The sequence below is a fragment of the Convolutriloba macropyga genome, chromosome 6 (genome assembly GCF_964194025.1).
Source record: "Convolutriloba macropyga chromosome 6, txConMacr16.3, whole genome shotgun sequence".
In the NCBI taxonomy this organism is placed as follows: domain Eukaryota; kingdom Metazoa; phylum Xenacoelomorpha; order Acoela; family Convolutidae; genus Convolutriloba; species Convolutriloba macropyga.
This window is the reverse complement of record NC_134473.1, coordinates 18,375,907-18,401,842: the sequence shown is the minus strand read 5'-3', so window position 1 is coordinate 18,401,842 and position 25,936 is coordinate 18,375,907. Positions and strand designations below refer to the sequence as shown.

At 38.8% G+C, this 25,936-nt stretch overlaps 1 protein-coding gene across 1 annotated transcript in view; it reads left to right on the top strand.

Annotated features, from left to right (window-relative positions):
• The first annotated feature begins 424 nt into the window (after positions 1-424).
• The window catches only part of LOC142341253 (uncharacterized), a 42,351-nt gene continuing 16,839 nt past the window's right edge, over positions 425-25,936 (top strand). Inside the window, exons 1-2 of the mRNA XM_075392173.1 lie at positions 425-1,203; positions 1,719-1,839. Coding sequence (XP_075248288.1) covers positions 1,195-1,203; positions 1,719-1,839 — 130 coding nt within the window. The 5' untranslated portion in view covers positions 425-1,194. The remainder of the gene's footprint in view (positions 1,204-1,718; positions 1,840-25,936) is intronic.

The following is a 25,936-nucleotide window of genomic DNA, read 5'->3' as shown; positions in this document are numbered from 1 at the left end:
TGAAATCTGGTCTCATTTTACAATTTGTGGACCCCTCTCGTCTGATCGTGCAATTATACCCCCCCCCCCCCCCTCCCCGCAGGTTGAAACGTTCTGGGCAACGTATATTACCATGCGAGCCCTCCTGATCGTTATTTATAGCCAGGAGACTTTGAAGGCTAAATCTGATTTGTATGGTCAAATTTTAAGTGCAAAAGCAAATTTCCGAGCCTTCCTAAAAGAGTTTCGCTCTCGAAATTACAGATCTGGAATGAAGGGCTGACGCAATGCTAGGCCGAATTGACAGTATCGTTTCCAGGGGGGTAAATTTCTCGTTTTTTCTCACAACAATCATAAATTACGTGGCCTTGACAAAACCTGTGTTCAAAACACTACAAAAGACTGTCTGATGAACACTTGAATAAAATTTCATCAGATTTCAGTCACACGTCACAACACATGTCTGCAAAATATCAAGTGTAAAATAATTAAAAGAAAGGTCACAGCTTGAAAAAAAAGCACAAGTGCTATTTTCTATATACACTTTGTCCCTTCATCACTCTGTGGTTGAGCCGAGTTTATTCTTTTGGTGTATAACTGTTGTTTTCTCAGTTAATTTGATCTTCAAAAGCTTTAGTATTATATACGGTTGGTTTCTACGCTGATATAAAACTGATTTTGGATAATAGTTTAACTATAAGTTTGTTCAAAAAAGTTTGCTAAAACTCTTGTTATGTTTACTAATTTAAACGTAGAAAAACTATTTAATAACCCGTAATATCTTTAGTCATAAAAATACGCCTTTCTTAATAAAGTATCATATCTATATACAATTTTCGGCTAGCTTTAGAAACTTGCAAGTACGATAAATTAAGATAGCGATAATCAACAATAACTATATTTCTAGGTTAATTCTCTGCTCATTTTGCTTGATAAGAAATATCGCCTCATAATTGTTGGAATAATCCTTAATTGTAATTGTCAGATTTTTGTTTATCTGTAATTTTGTTGTTCTTCGGCTTATCTTTGTGATAAAGGAGCGTGAACAAAGTTGCATGTTGTGATTGATTCATTCTGCCAAACTTTGATCTCAGGGACAGCTTTGCAATTTGTTTCATTTCATTCACTCCTATTACTAACTTTGATTAGCAAGTTATAAACTTTGTTATAATTTTACTTTGTTAAACAACCGAAGAAGCGTCACAACTTGAAAACATGCCGAAGGTGAGCGAGGTTTCAGTCTTTCCACAACCCATTGTACTAGCTAACAATTTTGCACGCATCCCCCCCCCCCCCCCCCCCGGAGGATAAAACATTAAGCTTCTTACATTCTAGATAGGTTAAGATACGTTGTAAACATATCCTCAGACAAAAATGCTTAAAAAAATTACTTGCACTAAATGATTTTTTTTTAAGTTTAATCAATATTTTACGTATATTTGGATTGAGAGACGGAATAAATGGAGAAGTATAACACATCTAAGTCTCAGTTAAAAAGTTGAAAATGGTCACCTCACTTTTTTTAATCTTAAATTGGATTTTTTAATCGAAACTATAAGCTCAGTCCCGGGCTGACCTGCGAGCGATTTTTTCTGTTTTTTTGTCGCATTTTCCAATATAGCCAGCCCCCAGCCCCCTTTATTCGGTGGGTGGTTGGTTGTCAGGAAGAGCCCCATCAACTTTCGTTTTCCATTTTCTAATTTACTCTTTCAGAAATTTACTTAAAATGTTTTTTTCAGATTAGTGAATTGATCAACTACAACTCAACCTCCCTTACCCAGGATGCCCAACAGACCACATCCACTATATTTCACGTGCAACCTGTTGGGTTCGGGTTCAACATGGAGACTGCACAGGTGAGCAAATAATACACCCTCTTATAGATTCATCAGGGAGTAGAGCGGGAACCAGTGTTGCATAAATTTGGCGTTACCCTCTTTCGACATGGACGCATCAACATTCATGATATGAAAAACTAACGACGAGAAATTGTGGATGGTGTATTTACATCTTCACGTAGTTAATATACCGAACACAACTCAATCACGTCTACAGTGTCCGAAAAATCAATTTTATATGAATCATGCGTGGATCATATATTTTATATATCCGTGTTCTATCAATTGATGTCGAAAGTTGTCCACGTTTTCTTTTCAAATTCATTTATTCAACCGGTAGTATTCAAAGGGCGTTATTTGGTTCGCAGGGTTGGCACCTCTTAGAAATCATACGAGGATCATTCTTAATGTCATGAACATGATACGTTATTTCTGGCTAAGATCCTAATAATTTGCTAGGGAACGAACACTGATTCTCTATGATGACCGAGACATCATATGTAACCCCTGTACAAAAAATCAGAATATCATAAAAGAGTAAAGCAACTGTGACACTTATCAAAGTTGAAGAATATGCGAAAGGCAATTTTCAACAAATTTTGCGTTTTGTGGAAACTAAACCCTTTTGAGCATGCTATTGGCCTAAAACTTTATTGCCCGACTTTTTTAGTTTTTACTTGAAACCAATTTCAAGTTTATGTACTCAATTTTTCGGACATTGTCCACGTAATGGGGTTGCGCTTGCTAAATTAACTACGAGAAAATGTAGATACGCCATCGGCAAGATCATGCGTCCTTATATAAACATAGGAATCACGATCAAGTAATTTTGATTTGTGTTTCGTGAAGATGTATTACTCACAATCACCTTGAAGAACTCAGTTTTTTTTTGTATCAATTAGATAACCAGTTTTATTTTCTAATTTTTTTTCAGTTTATACCTCAATTTAATATAATTGTAAACAACTGATTAGTTCTATGGAAAGACTGCCAATTTTTATTTTTTTTCTTATTTGAGAGATTCTCTTGAAATGAATTGCTCTAAACAGATTAACCTGGGAATATGTTTATTTTGAAAGAACTGAGTTTTTGTGTACTACTTGTGACATTCTCTTGAGTTACCACCTAGATTTTTTACTGAGTAACTTGTAATTTTTTTTATATTTGATTTGATTAAATTAATAAATTGGTTTTCAGAATCCAAGGACATGTTACTCACTCAGCACAAACACAAAACTCAGATCTGACAGGTCATCAATAGGCTTCAAAGATTTCTGTGTCTATTTTCAAAGATTTCTGTGTCTATTTTCAAACCTTTTTGAGTCCATCTTTAAGAATTTCGATTTCTATCTTTCACGATCTTGCAATTTTCTTGCAAGATAAGGGCCTTTGCAAAAGTTTTTTAAGATAAGCGGGATCTGCAAAAATATTGCAGGATAATTGTCGGAGGTTGATTACGTTAGTTTGTTTGTGAGGGTATTAATCTGACCCACTCTGGCTGAATAACCAGTCTTGATGTTTTTTTAACGGACGTTTTCTGCAGCAAAGGGAACTGACAATGTCATTCATTTCCAAAAGAGGTGTCAAAAGAGCGTTATAGTTGATGTAATTTCTCTGTTCTTTTTTGCTACGAAATAGTGTTTGTGCAATGATTTTAAAGGTGACGGAAAACACTCTTTCGTTCAAAGATATACGTTCAATTCAATAAGCTACACGATAAGTCAACTAGGCAACTGTATTTGATAACGCATTAAGGCCAAAAAGCCCCTCTCAATGGCCCGGCAAATCTAGCTCGATCTTTTTTAGCAGGTATTTTGTCTGAGTCGATTTTCGACTCAGATTGGTCACCGATACGTTTTCGAAACATAAAAATATTAAGCCTAAAAGAGCGCAATCGATTCAGTATATTAGTAGGCTCAACGAAAATTATGTTTAACGAACTTTTTCCGAGCTTTCTATGCCAAATAGAACGTATTTTGTGTGCATTTAATCTTTTTGTAAGGCTTACATGGTTAAGAGATTACGTCATAGTTTTCTCGCTGCTTTATTTAAATAGCGCATTGTTCATTTACGCGGTAACATCCTCCGGCCCGGAAGAAAATGTTGGGAGGATCGGTACAAGCTTAACGAGTGGGCGGACGAGCGATCCGGATGACGTGCGTAAGACGGCGGAGCGGGCGACGCTGTCGGAACCGTACCGAAGTTCCTCAATCCGAGCGGTTGGATAGTAACCCCTAGGGTTGCTTTCTTCAACGATCCAAACTAAATCACCGACCTTGAGGTGCTGCTCGGCAGGCGTCTGCCACTTAGATCTACGGTTCAACGCAGGTACATACTCCTTGAGCCAACGTGCCCAAATTGCATTGGCGTATGACTGTGCACGGGCGTATCGCTTACGATGATCGAACTCGTCGACGCCAACGATAGACGGAATTCTGGTTGCTTGGTTACAGAGTAGAAAATGATTAGGTGTTATAGCGCATAGGTCGGACGGGTCGGCGCTTACGGGCGTTAAGGGACGTGAGTTTAGTGCGTATTCGACCAGACAAAAAGTAGTGTTCAACACCTCATCTGTGAGGCGACGCGTACCGAGGATATTGTACAGTACTCTTTTAAAACTCCGAACTAACCTCTCCCAGATGCCACCTTGGTGTGGCGCACTGGGTGGATTGAACCTCCACTTAATGCCTTTATGTGCAAGTTCGGTGGCAATGTTAAGCGTATTCCATTTTTCCACACATTCACGGAGCTCTTTCTCCGCTCCAATGAAGTTCGTACCATTATCCGACCAAATCATAGCAGGAGTACCCCGACGGGAGACGAACCGCTCCACTCCCATTACACAAGAACTAGTGTCCATGGACGGGACAACTTCAACATGGACAGCACGAGTAGTGAGACAAGTGAAGAGAAATCCCCACCTCTTCTCGGTAGTCCGACGAACTGTGACGTAGAATGGGCCGAAGTAATCAGCCCCGGTGTTGGTAAAGGGAGGAGACTGGTATGCGAGCCTCTCCTTTGGGAGGTCTGCCATGATAGGTTGAATGGTTGCTGCACGGAACTTTCTACACAAGACGCAGTTTGATTTGATGGAACGCAGTGTGGAACGTAGTTTTAGGATGGCATAACGTTCCTGTACCTTTGACCTTAAGTAATCAATGCCCTGATGATGGTTCTTCAAATGAGTATGCCGCAGAAACAGTTTAACAAAAGTATGACGCGCATCTAGCACGATAGGATGCTTAGTGTCGAAGTCAATTTCCACTAGCCGTCGGAGTCGACCAGAAGAACGGATGAGACCGTGAGGCCCAATAAACGGAGTAAACTGAGCAATGCGGCTGCTCTTCTTGACAGATTTGTTGTCAAGAAGATCCTTTCTTTCAGTACTAAAGGACTCTTCCTGAACCAAGTACTGGAGATGACGCTCGGCTTCGTCAAGCTCAACAGGATCGGTCATGCTGCCGTCTACGGTACGGTAACTTTCATGAGATGGTAAAAGATGGAGCACATATGCGGTGACACGAAGTAATTTTTGATAAGAACTGAACTTATCAAACGGAATTAGATTGATGCTTTGTTCCTTAGGGGGCTTGGTTACGGATGCGGCTAGAGATGAGATGGAGTCATCATCTTGTTCCTTAGTTACAACGCCGAGCTTGATGTTGTCAACGACGTCAGTATTTGGTACAAAAGGGAATTGCTTAGTTCTCAAGAAGTCAGCACCCCTCACCCAGCTACTTGATTGCAAAACTTCAGCGGACATGCCACGCGTGCCAGCATCTGCCGGATTATCACAAGTGGCGACGTGGTTCCATTGGTCAACGCTGGTGTTCTCCAGGATTTCACTAACACGATTTGCAATGAAGATGGGGTGTTTGTTCGTTGAGTTTATCCACTGCAAGACGATGGTACTATCTGTCCACATAAAGACTTTGTCCACAGTAACCGTTAATGCTCGACAGATTTCCCTTTTTAAACGGGCAGCGAGGAGAGCGGCTTGTAATTCCAACTTAGGAACTGTCATTACCTTCATAGGTGCAACACGGGCCTTGCCCAAGACAAACGGCAGCTCTGTTATAATCTCCCCGGAGGAGCAAGTTACTTGAGCCCTAAGAAATCCTACTGCACTGAATACGTCTTGCGAGCTATCACCAAACATGTGGAGTTCAAGATGTTGGGATGGTCCTGAGAAGTAACTTCTCGGTATAGTGATCTCATTTAACCGCGGCAGTTCAATACACCAGGCAAGGAATCTGTCAACTGTGTCCTTAGGTAACTCGTCATCCCAACTTTGTCCATTGACACGCCAGATGTCTTTCAAGATTAACCGAGCACCAACAGTGAAAGGTGCGACAAGACCAATTGGGTCGTAGACCTTTGACACAAGACTTAAGACCAAGCGCTGTGTTAAACTTTTCGTGATGGTGCTGTTAGTACCCCTACTCACAACCAGAGTATCGTTGTTGTGATCCCACTTAAGCCCAAGCACGTGCATTGATTCCTCCTTTGATGAAACGATGACCTTCGGTTCAGTGGATTGAGCAGACCCATCAATTCGGTCAGCCAGATCTGGTACATTGCTTACAAACTTAGTAAGCTTGAACCCACCTAGATGGAGAAGATGTACCAATTCCTTCGACCTAATGAGGGCCCTCTCGGGGGATTCCACTGAGTCCAAGTAGTCGTCCATGTAGAAGTTCTCAAGGACGGCTTTCGCAGCTTCTGGGTACTCCTTAGCATTATCGCGTGCCGTGCGCTGAAGTGCGTAGTTGGCGCAGGAGGGCGAATCTTTTGCCCCAAAGATGTGGCGCGTATACTGGTGTACCACAACATTTGATGTGGGATCCTCCCGCCACAAAAAGCGCAATGATGGTTGATCACATGGTAACACTCCAACTTGGAGGAACATTCCCTCGATGTCGGCGGATACTGCAAATTGATGTTGTCTGAACCGTAGGAGTACATAGATTAGGTTTTGCAGTAAGTCAGGTCCAGTGAGTAATGACTTATTAAGAGATGCGCCATGGAATTTAGCTGCTCCGTTTAGTACCCTACGAACCTTGCCCGGCTTGTTCGGGTTAACAACCGGATGGTGTGGTAGGTACCACTCTCGTTCCGAGCGACTTTCCACCTTATGAGCATCTTTGACCCTTACTACATAGCCCTTGTCTAAGTCCTCTTTGATGGTACTCGAGGTTTTTTCCCTTAAGGTCTGATCTTTCGTGAGCCGCTTTTCCAAAGACTTTAATTGAACAAGCGCTGAGAAATAATTGTTGGGCAGTTCGATGTTATCTTCAGCCCATAGCATTCCTACATCGTACCTTTTTCCATTATGCACGGTGGTGTTTTCAAGAATTTCATGCGCACGCGCATCCGAGGCGGATCGTGGGTCTACTTGCTTAAGTGCGCCGTACGACTCCATGTCGTACCAAGATTTTACCTGACTAGCGAGTTCAAAATCCTGCTCCATATTGGCTTTGAAACAAGTCGAGACTAAACCTGAAGACGACGGTAGAGGGCCGCTTAGAACCCAACCTATGGGCAAGCGAACAGCGAAGGGCGAGGACTTCTCGTCGGCAGCGAAGTACTCTAACGGGCGGATGGCATGATACACATCCTGTCCAAGTATCATCTCGATGTTTCCATAGCAATATGTAACTGGGTCTAGAACTGCTAGGTGCGGGTATGTTTCCTGAAGTGCTTTAATGTTAATGACGTCGGCGCCTACATTCAAATTTTCCTTTACGTAAGGGCTGACTTTAAATGGTTCAAATGTTTGGTTGTCGCGTGGTGTTACAATAAGTTCAACTAACTTAGTGTCTACGACCTCCTCGGTATTTATACCCTTGACTGTTAATTTCAATGCTGTACCGTGCAAACCAAGTCTATTTGCAAGATCATTGGACACCCAAGAGTTACTGCAAGCGGTATCACACAAAACTAAAGCCGTGGTTTCTTTACCGGAGGAGCTCTTCAACTGTAATTCAGTCACCTGAAGGAGGCCTTTCACATTACTCACAGATGACAAAGTAGTGGTCTTACTCGCTGATTGGACACTAGGAAGTTTACTTTGATTTGCGCCAGCATTAGAATTAATGTTGTTGTTGTTTGAAGGGGATTTTGGTGGATACACCCTCTCAGCTCCATGAAGAAGTGTGTTATGGGAGCTGTTGCAACCGTCCTTCCTGCATTTCCTGGGGTTTGGGCATTGCCTGAACATATGCTTTTCTCTCAAACATGAGAAACACAGTTTTGCTTCAGCCACTACCTTTGCTCGCTGAGTGGGAGACTTTTCTTTAAATACCCTACACTCCCAGATGCGGTGGATACCTTTACACACAATGCAGCGAGGGGTTGCAGGCGTTGCCGATGTTGAGGCTGGTCTCTGAGTGCCCTTAGTTTGTGTATTAGCAGCAAAAGTTCTTGAGGCAACTTTGGTCTTTACTACTGAGTTGGTGTTATCCTCAGTTCTTGCCTTCGATGAAGTTTGTTTCATTAAATCATGTGCCTCTGCCTTCTCCTTCAACCAATCGTTGAAGTCAAGGAGTGTTGGCTTAACCCAATGTTTCTTCACTGTGAAGAGTGACCAGGATTCTTTCAGATTGGGCGGCAATTTTTGCACAGCCGTGTTGAGAAGTGAGGCGCTCTTAAGGTCTGCGTCATATGAAAGTGATTTAAAGACCCCAACAAGACTTGAAATTGTTGCAGAATAGTTTATGATGTTATCACTATTGTGGATCTTTAGTGGTGGAAAAGAGCTGAGTTTTTCTAAGTGTGCACTGACTACTGCCTGTGGTTGGCCAAATTTACGTTCGAGTGTCTTAAGTGCATCCTTATACATTACACCACAGTATGCGAACTCAGCGATGGCGGTTTTAGCTTTTCCAGTTACAAGAGTTTTTAAGTATGTTAACTTGACATCATCAGTCAAGGACTGTGCGTCTATGGCGCTTTTAAATTGTCCGAACCATTCGTGCCACTGCAGGGGATCACCATTGTTTTGTGACAACTTCCACTCGGGCAGTGGATCGTTCTTCTTACAAGTAATTGCGTCCACCAACTGCTTTATCAAATTCGCAGAGTCCAAAGAAGGAGCCGAAGGTGTGGGATGCGGCGGGCCACCCCAACACAACGGGTTCGGAGCGGTAGCTCCATACGTTGGCGGAATGATCGGAGTGACAAAGGTGGGGGCGTAACCTGTGGAAGAACTAAATGGATTCGCTTGCATGAAGTCTGATGTTACGTAATTTTGAGCGCCTGCTGCTGCTTGTGCATGAGAGGAGCGGTGCGATGTAGATATATGAGGGTTGATTAACGGGGCCGGTTGTGCGGTGTATAGATTTGCAGATGTACGTACAAGTGGTAATGCATTTGGTGGGACTGCTGCCGGAAAACGCCAGACATTTGGATCTGGAGGAGCAGGAGGTGCGTGGGTTATGGGCACAAAGTTTTGGGGCTGAAAATTCTTTTGTGGAGGTGCTGGATGATTTAATTGAGGTACGAAATTGTTTGCGGAGGAAATGAATGGTGCAGGCGGAGAATGGGGTAACAGATTGACATTATTCGCCACGGGGTTAGTGGCTTGCAGTGGGAGTGCTTGTGGCGGGGAAGGAGGAAAGCGGAATGCTGGTGGGATTAGCGGAAAATGCGGTGGTGCGGGGTTTAGAACGGGGGATGGAGGGGCTGGTACATTTATGTGTGCTTGTTGCGGATTAAGTGCTAGCGGAGCATTAACAAGTGTGTTTAAAGGTAGTGAACGCGAAGGGCTGACTAAATTCAACTGTCCCGGCATGCTCAACCTGCGAGGGAATTGATGATCTAACTGTAAACCATCGAAGTGCATTGTTGCTTGAGACAGTTGTCGGGCTGTGTTTGGGGCGTGTAGTTGAGTTGGCATACCAAAGTTTATTGGTGGTGATGGAGGCGTATATTGAGGCTGTCGCTGCTCTTGCATGATGTTGTTTGCAACATGTGCATCATTGGTTACATTGGTTCCACTACTTGGTTCATGGACAGGGAGGTTGATGTTGGCCTCAACTTGACCATGTGTATTGAGATTGAAGTGTGAGTTTGGAAGTTGAGCTGAAGAAGGTCGGACAATTGCTTGGTTGGATTGGGCGATGGAACCAGAAAAGTGCAAACTCGGTTCGTTTGCAACATCTGCCATGTTCCCGGCTGGTGACGAATTAACCCAATCTTGAACAAGTTTCTTGCTCTTGACTGAACTTCTTTCCGTAAAGAGCCCACTCATTTTGCCTGTACCAGACCCGTCCGCTGATGATTTTGTCATCAACTCAATTTCTTCAAGGGCTGCAGCAGCTACTTCCTTGCGATGATCTTCCTCAAGCTGTTCAATTTCTAATTCCCGAAATTTCGTTTGTTTTTCAATTTCAAGACCTTGTCTAGCAATGCGGAGTTTTGCCTCATGTTGTTTCTCAAGTTCCTCCCTTTTGAGTCTAGATAGTTCTAAGTCTCGTTGACGCTGACTTGATCTTTTTGAGGAAGTCATATGTGAACCTGATCTTGATTGGTGAGAGGTATACAGCTCTGCTGTCTCTTTGTCATGGACCGAATTGATATACCCTCGAGCAGCAGCAATGAACTCATCAGTTTTCTTTGTTACAGTCTCTAACCATTTTTCAAGGTTCTTACAAGCAGCATCTGGATTTTCAGTCTTTTGTGCCAGATCAAAGAGCTCTTCGTTTTTATCAACTACTCTAATAAAAGCGTCTTTGCACTTCACAAGCAGACGTTCGATCTTAACTTTCCTGTCTTGCTTATCAACAGCATTGTTAATTTCACCATAGATGTTATTAAGTTCAGCCTCTAATTTTGCCCTCGCACTATAAAGTTTGTTGAATTTGTCCTGTAAAGTTGTCATGATCTTAAGAAAAACAGGAACCACAAGTTTAATTTGGTACTAATATAGAGTACACATACATGCAACAGCACAACACAAATGGGTTATACCGAACCCTAGTGTGACGATTTGCCTAGCAAACCGCCAAAGAGCAAAGATTTTCGTCGAGTACAATAGTACCCGGCGAAAGAAAGGGTGCGCAGGAAGCGCGAAAAGGGGCAGAACGGGAGACGGGACGGACGGGAAGAGACGCCGAACGAGTAACGCACAACTCAACGGGAAACCGGACGGGAAACGGGAGCGTCGGGCGAAAAGCGCGCGACAAAGCGGGAAAATGGCACGGGCGGGGCGGAAACCACAAGCGGGGAGGCGGGAAGATCGATGCTAGCAAACCACAGCAACAAATTCAACCAAACAAGCTAGCCGTAACTCCAGAATAAACTTAAGTCACACCCTAGAAAGAAGGAGAGGAGCTACTGCCAGGTAAACTAGCACAAAACATTATGGGGGCTTTATCAACGGCATCAAAACATCAAACATGAAACAATTTACGGCATTGGTGTAGTATAACCAAAAGTCGAAAAGGTCAGGAACTTTACTAGCCGTAACTCCAGAACAAACTTAAGTCACACCCTAGCAAACCACCCTACCCAGACAACAAAAAGGCATACTACGAAAATTGATAAAGCTACAACAAATTGCTAGCAAACAATTGTGGTGAAAGTCACGAAACAAACCAGCCGTAACTCTAGAATGAACTTAAGTCACACCCTAGCAGAGAACGAGACTAAACAACAGACCAGCATACTAGCAGAAAGAAATTTTACTACAGCAAAACTCAACATACTACATCATACAACAAATAAACGGGGAATAGAAAGAAACAAGAAGACACGGAAACAAAGAGGACGGAAACGGAAAATGAACCCAAATAACCTGCGGAAAACGGACGGTAGTGAAAAACTCGAAGAATTGGGAGAGCGAAACGTTTAGTAAAGCGCTATCGGAGAGAACCAACCACAAACTAACCCGTAACTCGTGAGTTAACTAAGTCACACCGCCAGTCAGCGGGTAGACTCCCACAACAGCGCAAGACTAAGTGACATTCAGGTTATCAAAGGCTTGTGTGAGTTCCGCCTCCTCGAACGCATGACGGGTACGAAGCGTTTTACGACGGCGCTTTGAAAGTTTCTTCGGTCGGGAGCGTGTTATCAAGGACCGGAGGTTGTTCTTATGAGCTACGATTATAGTGAGTGTTTTCAGCTCAAGCGCAGGCCTTTGGTGTAATGCTCTGTACTCTTTAAGTAAACTAAGATCTTTCTGTTTACGTTTAGACACAATGTCTTTCACTAAATGGATGGTAACTAGAGTACTACGCTTGAGCTGATTGTAAATATCAGGAGTTCCCTCTCTGGGGCAATACACTATAGCTTCTATGCGCTCCTGATACTTTTCAAGCACTTCAATAAGCTGCGAAGGTGTTAAAGGCTTATTGTTGTTACTGCGATGACGGGACAATGAATTGTTCACCACATCATGCCATATAACTAGCCTCTTTTTATCACGGAAGAAGTGACTCAATTGAAATTGCGCGGTTTTTCGGACTTTCAAAGCGTTAGGATTGAAACTCAGACCCGGTAATGCGTAAATTCCTTTTTTATAATGGTCTTGTAACGCTTGAGGCAAAGTTTTTATGGCGTGATGAAGTGAACTTGCAGCTAATATGAAAACCATATAATGTTTTTACAACATAATTGATTTCAGCTTTGCTCAAACTCCGAACCTTGACGTTAAATGCACGATTTTCACGAGTTACCAAGAATAAGCGCTTATTTGCAAAAAAAAATCAGTTACCTGATCTTTTTTTGTTAAGTTTGAAAGACTTGACCAGACTTGTTTTTTACAACGTTTTAATCTATCTATCTACTATATTAGTATGCTAGAATGATCGGATAGATTTTATTCCAATTTTTTTCTCAAATCTGGTCACTTTTTCAAACTTTTTTCTTTGGTTCGCGTGATTTAGACGTTTATAGCTTTTTTAAGCCTAATTCAGCGAGATATAATGCCATGAAACACTTATTGCATTTTTTTGCCGAAAATTTTCAAAATTGATGTTTTTAAACTAAAAAAATTATGAGGGATAGGTTATCGGCGACCTGAGAAAATGAAAATACCGGATTTGAGGAAATGAAACCAAAGGTAAGGGGGCTACCAGATTTGCCGGTTTCTATAATACTAATTTACTGCAAAAATCAGAAGTTTTTTTTTTCAACATGAAACTTTCCTTGGAGGAGTCTTACAGTTTTCCATCCAGCGATGTTGAGATCATGCATTTTCTTTTCTTTCCGCAATTTTTTCATCAGAGACATATGAAGGGGTCCAGCCCACATGTATCCAGTTGATGGAATGATGGCAGAGGTATCCACACTGTGATAGAGTATGACGTAATCATCTGCCAGTCGAGCATACTTGAAATACCACTCAACTGCCCTTCCTGAGTTCTCGCTCCGGTCCACGGGCAGGAACACTTTGCGCTGGCCGGGTTGAGGTCCCGGGCCGTTTGAACTGGTTGACGAGGTCCAATGTTCAGAAGTCACCTTAGTCGGTGAATAGAAATAATTGATGAATGGTCCAATTAAATAGTCTGACGAGAATTAATCACGCCCCTGTCTTCGGAGTTTAAGAGTCTTCAACCAGTTTCTGACCTGGCTAATACACTACTTGGATTACTCGTCACTGATTGTGGAGCTTTACTGAAGCGGGAGCAGGACAAGTTTGAGCAGTAGAACTCGTTAGTCATAAGCAATGAGTTTGTCAGTAAGCACAGTTCGACAAAGGCAAACCAACCATCCAATCACTATTTAATAAATTTATCGTACCAATTACGCTAAACGAGTGTACACTAAAGGCAGCTCAAGGAGCGGCACCAAAATAAAGGTGACGGAAAACACTCTTTCGTTCAAAGATATACGTTCAATTCAATAAGCTACACGATAAGTCAACTAGGCAACTGTATTTGATAACGCATTAAGGCCAAAAAGCCCCTCTCAATGGCCCGGCAAATCTAGCTCGATCTTTTTTAGCAGGTATTTTCTCTTAGTCGATTTTCGACTCAGATTGGTCACCGATACGTTTTCGAAACATAAAAATATTAAGCCTAAAAGAGCGCAATCGATTCAGTATATTAGTAGGCTCAACGAAAATTATGTTTAACGAACTTTTTCCGAGCTTTCTATGCCAAATAGAACGTATTTTGTGTGCATTTAATCTTTTTGTAAGGCTTACATGGTTAAGAGATTACGTCATAGTTTTCTCGCTGCTTTATTTAAATAGCGCATTGTTCATTTAGTTTACTCGGTAACAGTGGTTGAAAATGAAAAGGTAGCAGGAATTGTGTGTTTTGCATCAGAGAACAGATTTTCAAGGCTTTTTATTGCCATTCTTTTTGAAGCATCGAACAGGTGCTGAAACATGCACATTCCAGTTATAAATAGCTGGATCTTAGCAGTGCCAGATTCTAGGATGCCAGATATTCCTATATGCAATGTCAGCGTTTAAAACAGCCGTCATTTAAAACCTTACAAAATGCTTGTTTCAAGCAAAATTACGCGACTCAGAGACTCGAGTGGCTTCATCAGAGTCACGTGACCTATTCCAATCACGGCCTTTTCAAATTTGAGAAAAATACTGTTGCTTTTTTTGTGTATGACACTGCCCGGGTGGAGGAATTTTGTTTTTCACTTTTAAGAAATCGTCGTTTTTTAATCGTTTTCCTTAGACAAAAACGATCAAAGCCCGTACGTGGTAATCGTCGTTTTGTTCGTTATTTCGTCGTTATTTTTTGTGAGAAAAAAACGAATAAGAAACGGGATCCCCGCGGGGATTCGAAACATTGAGCTCCCGATACATTACCTGCTTGACTAACCACTGCGCTATCCTCCCCTAACCACAGAAGTGCTCAAAGGATTTTATCTTAGCAACAAGCTTTACTTCGGAGTGAGAGCAATAGAGAAAAACTAGTTCAAGAGCAATTAAACGACGAAAAAAACAATCAAAAAACGACGATTTCATTTGAAAAAAACGACGTATGAAACGACAAAAAAACGACGCAGAAACGATCATTTCTTACACGTAAAAGACGACTTAAACGATTGAAACTAATGAAAACGAAGAAAACGACGACAAAACGACAAAAAAGACGACAAACGACGAAAACGACGATTTCTTACAAAAAGATTGTCATTTTTTCGTCGTTGTCCTCAACACGGGTGAACATACCTCTAGGCTGCCCACGAATGCTGACCAGTGAAGAGGGGTGAATCTGGTCTTGGGGGAGTCTATCTGGTTGATAGAACATCCGGACTTGACCAGAGCTTCCAGTTCCACCACGTCACCCGCTTTCACCGCTTCGTGAATTGACTTGTACTTACCTAACAGGCAAAGGTAAATTCAATTCGACATTAAGATAAAATAGTAATTTGTTTTTTCTTAATTAATGAGACGATTTGAGATGTTGCTGAAACTGACTCCTTTCCAAATCAGTAATCACATTTAGAAATCAAGGCGGACACTTTGTTCTAGCCAGCTCAACTAAAAAAAAATAAAACAGTTCCAGTGTTAAGAAATTTTTCACAGTTACTAACGCATCGCATTAAACATATTTTTGATGGGTCGACAAAAATTTTGAGTCGACAGCAGCTGTGTGATCGATTTTAGTATGTAATGAAGGTAACAAAATTAACCCCCCCCCCCGTTGACTTATAGGTCTTTTCATATCGTTGACCCCATTTTTTGCGACTTCTTGAAACTAGAGTAGAGAAAACCCCACGTACCTTGCATGTTGAGTTAAAAGTATTTCCTTTTTAAGAAAATCGTTTTGTTGATTTAAATGATTGTGTAGAGCTTCATTGTTTGAAGCAAAAATCAGTGTTTTATTTAATACGTGTTATCAGTGCTGTAATACAAAAGCTATAGTATTCAGGTGTATACGCTTGAGCGTACCAATATAAAATTGTTCACGTGCGCGATACGTCAATGCTAAAACTCAGTTAAGAAAACACAAGCTGTAATTTTTTCCACATTTACATTAGATGCATCCGGCATTAAGAACACGGGAACGAAATGAGAAAGTAGCCTGTAACGTACGTGGTCACGTGTCTGAAAAAAAAATTGGAAGCTATATAAAATGAATCACTTGCAGTAATTTTTGGTTGAAGTGTTTAATTTCAGACTATTGTAACCTGATTTGGCATTAAAGACAACTTTTGCAAAACCAATTTCAATAAAATCACATCAGTGAAGACTGAGAAAAATGTATAATGTTTTTATTTGGCAGATAGCTGCAATGATAGAAAAATAGAAATAATTGATAGAAATAACCGAAACGTAAGGTCAATTGAATTAGTGAATTACATTGAAAAGAAGGGAGTGTGTGAAATGAACTTTGGTTATCTGCTAAATGTACGCTCAACAAACAGGATTTGAGAGCAGTCTACTTTTTCTTTATATTAATTAATTATTAATTGTTCCGACCCACTTTAGTTTAACAATTAAAACCAATTTTAACAAAACTCATGGATAGAAATAACAATTTTAGGCGCTTTTTTTTCTACCAAAGGTTAGGCAATGAAGTAGTTTCTCGGGAGAAAAGACGCTTTTACTAATGTCTATCTTCTAACTGTTGACATGACTCGTCCAGTAGAACTTTAAAATTTAGTGTTCCGAACCATTTAGTGGGGGGAGGAACTAAATACTCAAATGGGTTTTTTGTTCAGTCAATTTTGGCCAATCGATATAATCATCGTAGAGTGTTGTGCGGCGCATCATTAGAAAGCTCGTCCATTGTAGAATTTCGAATTTTAAGTTTTTTGATTTTTGCTTTTTACAGGGAGCTACCGAGGTTTAAAGTTTTGTGAATAGGAGACGATGTGTCGTTGTTTTATTCACGTTTTTCATATTTTGAAAAAATTTTCGTCAATTTTATTATAAAATATGTTAAAATTGTTACATGTAGTGGGATTGATTTTATCTTTAAAGAAAGAGGGGGTTTGCTCAAATTTTCGATCCAATCTTTTCGCATTTTATGCTAAATTTTTCAAAGTTCAGAAATTTTTATTCAAAAATTCAAATTTGCCGGAAGTAGACAAATTCAAACTGCGGCCATTTTATTCGTACGCTCAAAAAAAGAGCTAGTGCTACACCCACTGGCTTTACAAATTTTTTGGAATTTGTGTTTTTGCTAATATTTTTATGATAGTTTTGCAAATATAAACTCGATAGTTATACAAAATGCATTATATATTTCAGGTATTCACAAAAATTTTAATTGCAAATTTATTTGTTTCCCTTTGAACAATTTAGTATTTTTTCAGACATGCAGCAAAATTAGGGCTGATCTTGACATCAACAAGGATCCGTACGGTAAGAAAGTTATTTTAGATTTCAAGGGGTCGGGGCCGTTTTTTCCAATTATTTCCGCTTTAAACAATTCATGTAAATTACTTGAAATAATTTCAAGAAAGGGCTCAACAATTGGCAGATTTTATTTACAGATAATTCAGCCCAACAAACATATGTCTTCGTTTTAGAGTGAAGCTCATTCATTTTATGGCTCTAAACCACTTGATTTCTTAAAATTTTCTGGAATTCTTATGTTTTGTTTTCATTTCAGAACTTTTTGAAGTCCATCGACTTAGTCTCACCAATTAAAGACCCAATTGACTTTCCTAGATAATATAAGTCAACCTAGCTGATGCTTATAATTGTTATCTAATTTCTCTTATGACTTTGAATATTTTTGCTTTATAAAATGTTGATGATTTTTTGAACTTTGCCACTGTTTCATCTTATTTCACTCAACTTATAGCGTAGCCAATGTAAAAACAAGCAGTAACCCAATTTTTGTGAGTTATAATTTAATATTAGCAACGATTCAATGTTTAACTAACGGTTTCTTGGTTTTAATACAACGAGTTTTTGTTTTTTTTTGCATAAAAGCACATTTTATATGTTCATTTTGTTTCCCAGTCAAAATACTATCTTTTTACGGGTCCAATTGAAGGCAAGAATGCTGAAAAAAAGGTTGAAAAAGGTGTATCTCAATATGTTATTTGCTTTTGTTGAATAGTCTATGCTTTTGTGCTGAGACACATTTCCCTATCAAAATTTGGAGGACTACTTTTCATTTTTGCCTATGTTTGTCTTCCTTTTTGTTGTTGTACAACCTATACCTGATAATGATATGCCTCAGTTGATTCCCAGGACATATAACTGAGCCTAAACAAAGTATTTAGTTTAGAGTTTTTAGTTTTAATGAAACTCAAATTAATGTAAAATTTTTTCTACCGTCTCCTTTTTCTCTCCTTTTCGTCATCATGTAATTCAATCCCACTAATAAGAAGTCTCAAATACTTATGTTGATTCAAAAGCTTTTTCTGTTAGTTAATGTTTTAACTGATGACCTCGACCATTTCACTAAAATTTTACTAAAATTTTTTCGAGGTTCATATGCTGTTCAATTTCTGAGTTTCTTTTTATTGTCAATTCTCCGTTATGCCTTTATAAAGGAGAACAGTTGAAGTTCAGATGAAGAAAAAGTGATGATTTAAAGTTCTGGAGTTTTTGCAGATAACTTCTTATAAATATAGTGCCTTGAAAATTGTGTGGTCGTAAAGTCGTTTGTGAAGTTTTGGCTTCTGCCTGTATTTGTTTCTATTTTGTAGTCTTGAGACTTGGTGTCATTAATAACAAGCCCAATTGACATCCTTATTGTTTTAAATTGAGCCATCTCTGTTTTTGAAATCTTATGCTTGTTATGACTTTTGGAAACATTTGTTCTCAAAAACATATTCGGCTAATTGAGCTTCGGCATTTTAGTTTTTTTTGGTGCCTGTAAAGACAGGTCACAACATATTTTAAGTGAGATATAATTTAAACTATATTTCAGTTCTGAATTCAACTATTTGTTTCTATGATTTCTTACTACTGTTACTACGCAATTTCATAAAATGCAAGTTCTCATTTGCTTTCTATGCAGATATAAATGAACTTTTTCGTAAATTCAGTTAAAATCTAAACTGAAAAATTACCTTGAACTTGATTGTTATCAATAATGGAAACGATTTTTTGAATTTGGGACCTTTTTGCTCTTTTTTGTCGACCTATTAACCGTCAATTGAGCACAGGTCTCATATCTTTTCTAATGAAATACAGGCAATTTGTTTTGTTTAGGTTGTATTAGATATGAGCTTGATTTTTTATTGAATATAGAGTCGAGTTTTGGTATTGTCTTTTCTAGTAGTCCTATTAACAACAATTTTCATCGGCCCTCTAACGTGACATTATTTTTTCCATTAGCTGTTCACTTAATGTTATGTATGTTTTTTAAAGTTTTCTATCTCTTCATCATTTGGTAGCCAATTAAGTTGAGAATGTGGAGGAGCGAGGTTGGCCTATCATGTGCATACGCACATTATCGAGCATCCTTGTTTTATTTTTGCATTCGATTCCTCCGCAAATTATAATCTCCATTCAAAAAATATCGAAAAAATGTTGAATTATCGGAAAATAAAAAAGGATGGAAGCTATCAAAAAAATATTTTTAGAAAAACTTCAGTCCATGATCTGCAAAGACGCTTAAAATTAACACTGAGCACCTCATTTGAGAATTTTGAATCAAGTATGTGCTAATGATAGTTAATGTCTAAATTAAGCTCAAAAATTTTTCAAGTTTTCAAGTTTAACATATTTGAAAAAGAAATCATTCCACGAAAACAGCCTTCAGAACACATACACATTTTCATATCCAGTCTAATAAGGAAACACCGAATTTATGTATTTTTCAAATAGTATCTTTTCAGAGTGAGAAAAAAATGATTACTTTAAAAGAATCAACTCTTTTGATCTAATTTAGTAAACATCTATACTGCATGTTTTTCGATGCAATAAAACCATGCCATGTTAAAGATACTTTATTATATGTTTTTTTGATACTGCAATTTGTCATTGGAAATTGAATTTATCGGGGGCATATTAATCTATAATAACGTTTTTGCTATTTGAAGTTTTTTGCATGATTCTTTGCAGTCAAAATAATCAATCGACAGTTGTTGAGAAATGTCTAGGCTAAGATATTAGGAGTATGAAATTTTGTTTCTATAAATAAAGTGTTCAGATGACTTTTTTCACTCCGCTTCTTCTAACATTGATGCATAATGACTAGTTTGATATTAGAATTGGACTTAGTTGAAGATTACTCTTCGGACGAAACCTTTCCGTTAAATAACAGGATAAATTGACTTAAAAAAATTGTTAACTAACGATATTCTTTATAAATATTCTTCTCTGTCAATTTTTTTCCTTTTACCCGTTCTCAACAGAAACCAGGCTCCGGAGACAGTAAGGAAAACTCCTTCTGTAAAACTGTTCGGTTTATGAGCTTCAAAACTTTATAAAAATCATTTATCTGTTCACATTAAATATTGTTTTCTGAAACGGGCAAAAATTATTTCATCTGCAAACAAAACACAAACTAAAAACGACCCGGGCCAAGGTGTCCACCCATAGTCCACCGTTATTAAGCGAGATTAAGGGTGTAAAGCCTTTTCCACTCTTAAATAGCAGGGAAAAGAGTGTAAGAGTGTAATTTTACAAAAATAAACTCTTTTTTTCACTCTTTACACTATTTGCTCCACTCTTTTTACACTCTTAAAAATTACTTTTCGTTACACTTTTTAGTCCAATTTTTAGTGGGGAAAAGAGTGACAAATGTAATTTTGAAGCGATTACACTCTTAGAAATACACCGCAATTTTGAAGAAATTACACTCTTAGAAATACAGTACAATTACACTGTTTTGTCCACTTATTACCTTCTTTTCAACGGGTGTAAATCTTATCCTGGCTCCGCACAAGAAAAAAATTTGCAGAAATTTGTGCTGCAATAATAAAAAATTGATCTAGAGAAAATTTAGCGTTGAACCTCGACCCGGGCCAGACAATTGATTGTGCGTTTGAGTTCTGCAGAAACGACATGCAAAATGGATTGGCTTACATTCTCCATGGATCTCGCTATTGTAGCCCTGATAACGCACTTTTTTATTTTGTGTAGAAATAGATGCCAGCGGAAATCCAGCCAGGTGTCAAATGAATCAAACTCGGTATAGTTTATACCCTGTGTAGCTAGAGTGTAGGACGAAAAGAATTTTTGCTATAGCTTGCCTAGGAAAAAAAGTTTGTGTTTCATACGGAAGTTTGATAATTTCGCGAATAACGAATTTTAGTCATTTGTTTTATATTAATAGTCATTTAAAGTCCTTTAGCAATTTATTATGCTTTGTTGTGTTTGGAGATAGAGTTTGAGCTTGGTTTTTTTACCTAGCGTTCTTCTCAAAATCTCCTATAGTTGTTTGTAACTCCGCCGTAGCCATTCTCCAGCCCGGCTGAGAGAAGAAGGAGGAGAACACTCCCAAAACATACTGGAAAATCTCAAAGTTATTCGTTAGTTCAACTGATGATTTTTTCCAACAGTAGTAAACCTATTTTAGTTCTCTGCTGCTGGCTGGCTGTTTTCTGGGTTGACAATAGAATCAGCTGAAGAAATTTTCATGTTTCTTCGAGATATATATATATATATATATATATATATATATATATATACACCGATGGGGAAATAATAACGGAGAAAAAGTGTAAAGAGTGTAAAAATAAAATTTATACACCGTTAGTGTCCCCTTATTAAGGCTACAATCACATATTAAAGTGCTATTTACGGGTGTAAATGATAGAAAAAGAGTGTATAAAAGAATGTATCAACAAGTTTTAACGGTGTAAAAAAAGAGTGTAACAATAAATTTTAACGGTGGAAAAAAGAGTGCAAAAATAAGTTATTCCACTCTTCGTCCACCGTTAAATCTTAAAATTAGACCACTAAAAATAGACTTTAACAGGTAATTCCACCCTTATTAAGGGGGGCACTTACGGTGTAAAAATATTTTTTTTACACTCTTTACACTCTTTTCCCCGTTATTTTTCGGCAAAATCCTCGGACCGAGGATTTACCTACCCAGTTAGTTTTCCTTTTGTTAGAGTTACTATTTTAATTAAAAGCAGCTCATACCAAGTTTTTGAGTGCAATTCTTCTGAAGTTATTCGGCATGTTCTCTTTTTGCGGCTTTTGTTTTCATTGAAGTGTCCGTTTGATCCTCGCCAGCAGATTTAGTAGTTTTTGCCTTTTGAATGCATGGTTTTTTTATCACGTCGTGTACAATACTTTCATTTGAGGGGAGGGCTGCGACGAGCAACGTTTGATTGTTATGAAGAGGAGAACGAATATTTTCTTCTGGTAATGTTTTAACCAATGGAGTCCGCTTTTTATCAGTAACTTTATCTTGACTAGGGTGCTATCAATAAAAAGTACCAAGATTTTCTGGGTCTTTCCTATTATAGCCCCCCCCATGAAAATATAGCCCCAAATTTTGGTATATTTACCATGATTGTGGGGGGGGGGGCTATAGGTTATCTGACCACTAAGCTGGGGGGGGGGGGCTGCTATAATGGGAAAGACCCGATTTTCTCGGTGAAAGAAATACGAATTTCACTTTCGTATCTTTCATTTTGATGCCGTGGAGAAAGTAAAATTTTATGATTTCTTTTTGCCCTGCAGCTCCACGACCTCTGTCAAATTAGTTTGTTCTCTTTTGATTCTATTAATGTAAGCATAGGTAGTACGAGCTCCTAATAAGAACCAAAACGAGTTTCAATTTATTGGAACTACCAGAAGGAATCATTTGATTTGTTTTTCCTAAAATAAGAAAGGTATTAGCACATTGAGTTGTGGTTTTGTTATCGCAAAAGTGTTTAGGATATCACAATTAAAGATTCTGATTTATTTTGTTTTGATACTACATAATGTGACCCATCTATGATACCCGTGTCGAAACTACCCCCTGATTACCCCCCCCCCCCCAAAAAAATGATGTAATGGGGAAAATGGTCTATGGGGGGGGGGGGGGGAATAAGTAAGATTAGGGTGGTAAAGGGGGTAATGGCGGGAATGGTGGTAGTGTGGGGGAACTTTTAGATTAAATACCCCAAAGATTACTCCCCAAAAAGAGGTAAGATTAGGGGGGTAATTTTAGGGAGGTAAAACAATGTAAGATTAGGTGGGTAGGGGGAACTTAGATCCCCCAAAATGCCCCCAAAAATTATGATGAGGGGGTAATTCAAAGGGGGTGGAATGATGTAAGATTAGTGTGGTAATAGGGGGAAGAGGGTAATGATAGGATTTTTTTAGCACCGCCTCCCAAAATTACCCCCAAAATAATATTAAGGAGGCAAAACGACATAATATAACGGGGTAATGGTGAGTAAGGGGGTAATTTTTAGATTTAAGATAATGGGGTAATGAGGATGAAAGAAAAGGCGGTTATGGGGAGTGGGGGTAGACTCAACCCCCAAAATTACCCCCCCCCCAAAGAAAACAAATTAGATTGGCACAGGTTATTTTTATAGGGCTAAAACGGTGTAAGAGTGAGATGGGGGTAACGTGTTAAATTAATATACATGGCGATTGAGCCCTGGGGACAGAGATTGTGGGTTCAAGGCGGTAACTTGGCGACTATGCAGTTAGCACAATGTAAGATTGGGGCCACCAACCAGGTATAATGATGCAAGAGTAGGGGGTAAAGTGGGGCAAAAGGAAGCAAGAGTAGGGAGGGGGGAAAGTGTGAGGGGTAATGACCCTCTTGCACCTACTCTTGCTTCGTTTCACCCACCATTACCCCTACCCTTGAACCGTTTTACCCGCATTACCCCTACTTTTGCGTCGTTCCCCCAATACCCCCTACTCTTGAATGGTTTAACCCCTGATACCCCCGAATTGCTGTTCTCACGGCCATGAATATCCGAGACTTGAGAGGGCTAAAATCCATTTTTAACTTTCATGGACACATTTAAAGTTAGTTTTGAGTACAGGCATTTTTAATTAAACCACCAAATACAACAGAAATGACAACAAATGTTGTTACCTAAATACTGTTAATGACTCAAGGTTTAAAACGACAAACTTGATACTACCTTTGAAAAAATGAAGAAACCTGATTAAAAATTATATATTAAAATGCTACACTATCAATACAAATGAAGCATCATGATCATGACACATATGAAAACAAGCACCCGGGTCGAGGTTTTATCGAAAAAAATGTAAGAATTGCAGTAAATAGCAGAAAAAAATTTCACCGCAAAGTGCCCGCATCTTTAAGCGACGAATGCAATAAAAGCGGTCATTTTGTGTAGGATTTGTGATTCTTGGCGGTGAATTTTTTGTAAGATTTGCGGTTCTTAGCGGTGATTTTTTGTAACACTTAAGATTCATAACGGCGATTCTTTTCACCGCATTCAACGCTAAAAGTCGCATTTTTTGCAGCGTTTTGCCGTATTTGCCTCAAATCTTATATTTTATAGCGATTTTTAGCGTTTGCACCTCGACCCCGGAACACTCGCTTAAACAAAGTGAGAACTATTGCGGATAAGCACAGAAAGCAGAGGGACCGAATATTTTGGGACCAGAAGACACAGGAGACCCAATTTTTACTCGATATTTTTGATAACCTCAATTTTATTCTATGGAATCTAGAGTAACAAATTGTGTTTTTGATGCAATCTCAAAGTCATTGCTAGAATTGGTCTAGTTTTTTGCTTTGTGAAGCGAGACGCTTTTTTTTCTTTACATAATGATGTGCATAATTTTTTTTTTTTAAATTTGCGATAACAGACGTCAGGGTGGAGAGGGGACAAAAAAATCTGAGATTTGATCTGTCCAGTCTTGATTCCCAGAGACGTCCCAAGTGTGACACCTACAAAAGTTCCTAATGTGCAAAAGGGCAATTTTTTATCAAGAATAAATGAAGGTTTTTATAATTTTTCTGGGCAATTTTAACCGAAAACTGTTGTGTTGAGAAAAATTGAAGCTTCATATTGAAATTGATTCACTAATAATTCTCCAACCCGGGTCGAAATTTTTGGGTGAGTTTTTGGAAAAAATGCGGTGATTTTTTGGAAGAAAAGCAGTTATTGCGGTGAATGCGGTTGAAAAAATCACCGCATTTCACCGCGTTTCACCACATTTTTTACCAAAAATCATCGCGAAATTGGCCGTTTTTCTTTCAAAATTTCCCCGCATCGAATTTAATGGCAAATTAATGCAAGATTTGCTGTGAAAGCCGTAATTGCGTTGAAAAAAATGATTAATCGTAATTCAACGCATTTTTTACAAAAATTCTTCGCAAAATTCACCGCATTTCTTACAAAATTTCACTGCATTTGTTTTCCAACGTTTATTAAATCTGATTTAAATTCACAAAAAAATCATAGAAGCAAGAGACAGATGGCTTTTTTCTTCATTTTTAGTTACTTTTTTCTTTGTTTTTCCGTCGTTTACTTTTTTCTTCGTTTTTTACCCTTTTTTTAACCGAAAACACCCCGCCAAACAATCATGCCTCTTGGAGTAATTGCACACCCGGGTCGATGTTTGGCTGTAAACTTTTGTAGGAAAAGCTGTGAAATGCAGTTTAGAAAAACGTTTTTTCAATGTGTATTTCTTACATCTTTTTGCGTTGATTGGGATAAATTGCGTTGAATTATTTTTTTTCACCGCATTCAACGGAATTATTACAAAAATGAAACTTCAGTGCACGGATTCAACCTTCTCACCTCCTGCATTTCTACAACTTTTTATTCAAATCCGCCATCTGTCGCTTTCTTCCACAATATTTCTTTTGGACTTAAATCAGATTCAATAAACACTATAGAAAACAAATGCTGTAAAATTTTGTAAGAAATGCGGTGAATATCGAGGAGAATTTCTGTAAAAAAAAATGCACTGAAATGCATAGAAAGCTTTTTCCCACCGCATTAACCCCATTCACCGCATTTTTTACAATTAATTTGCCACAAAAAATTCATGTCCAGACCGCAGATGATCGCAAATTTACCTCATATGGAGAACAATATATGAACCTTCTGTTTGGAGCTGTCTGAACAGGCCTTCTTGTTTCTCAGCCCAGATAGTATGTTTTTGTAATGAAGTACTCTAAAACTGATTTAGAAAACAATTTTTTTATTATATAAAAAATATGTGTTTCCAAAATAGTCCAATTTAATTTTCAGAATCTGGCAGCATTTTCACTTCTTCTTTTTCCCTTTCTTTCCCTTCTTCCCTCCAGCAGACTTTTTCCCGCTTTCTTTCCCAGACTTCT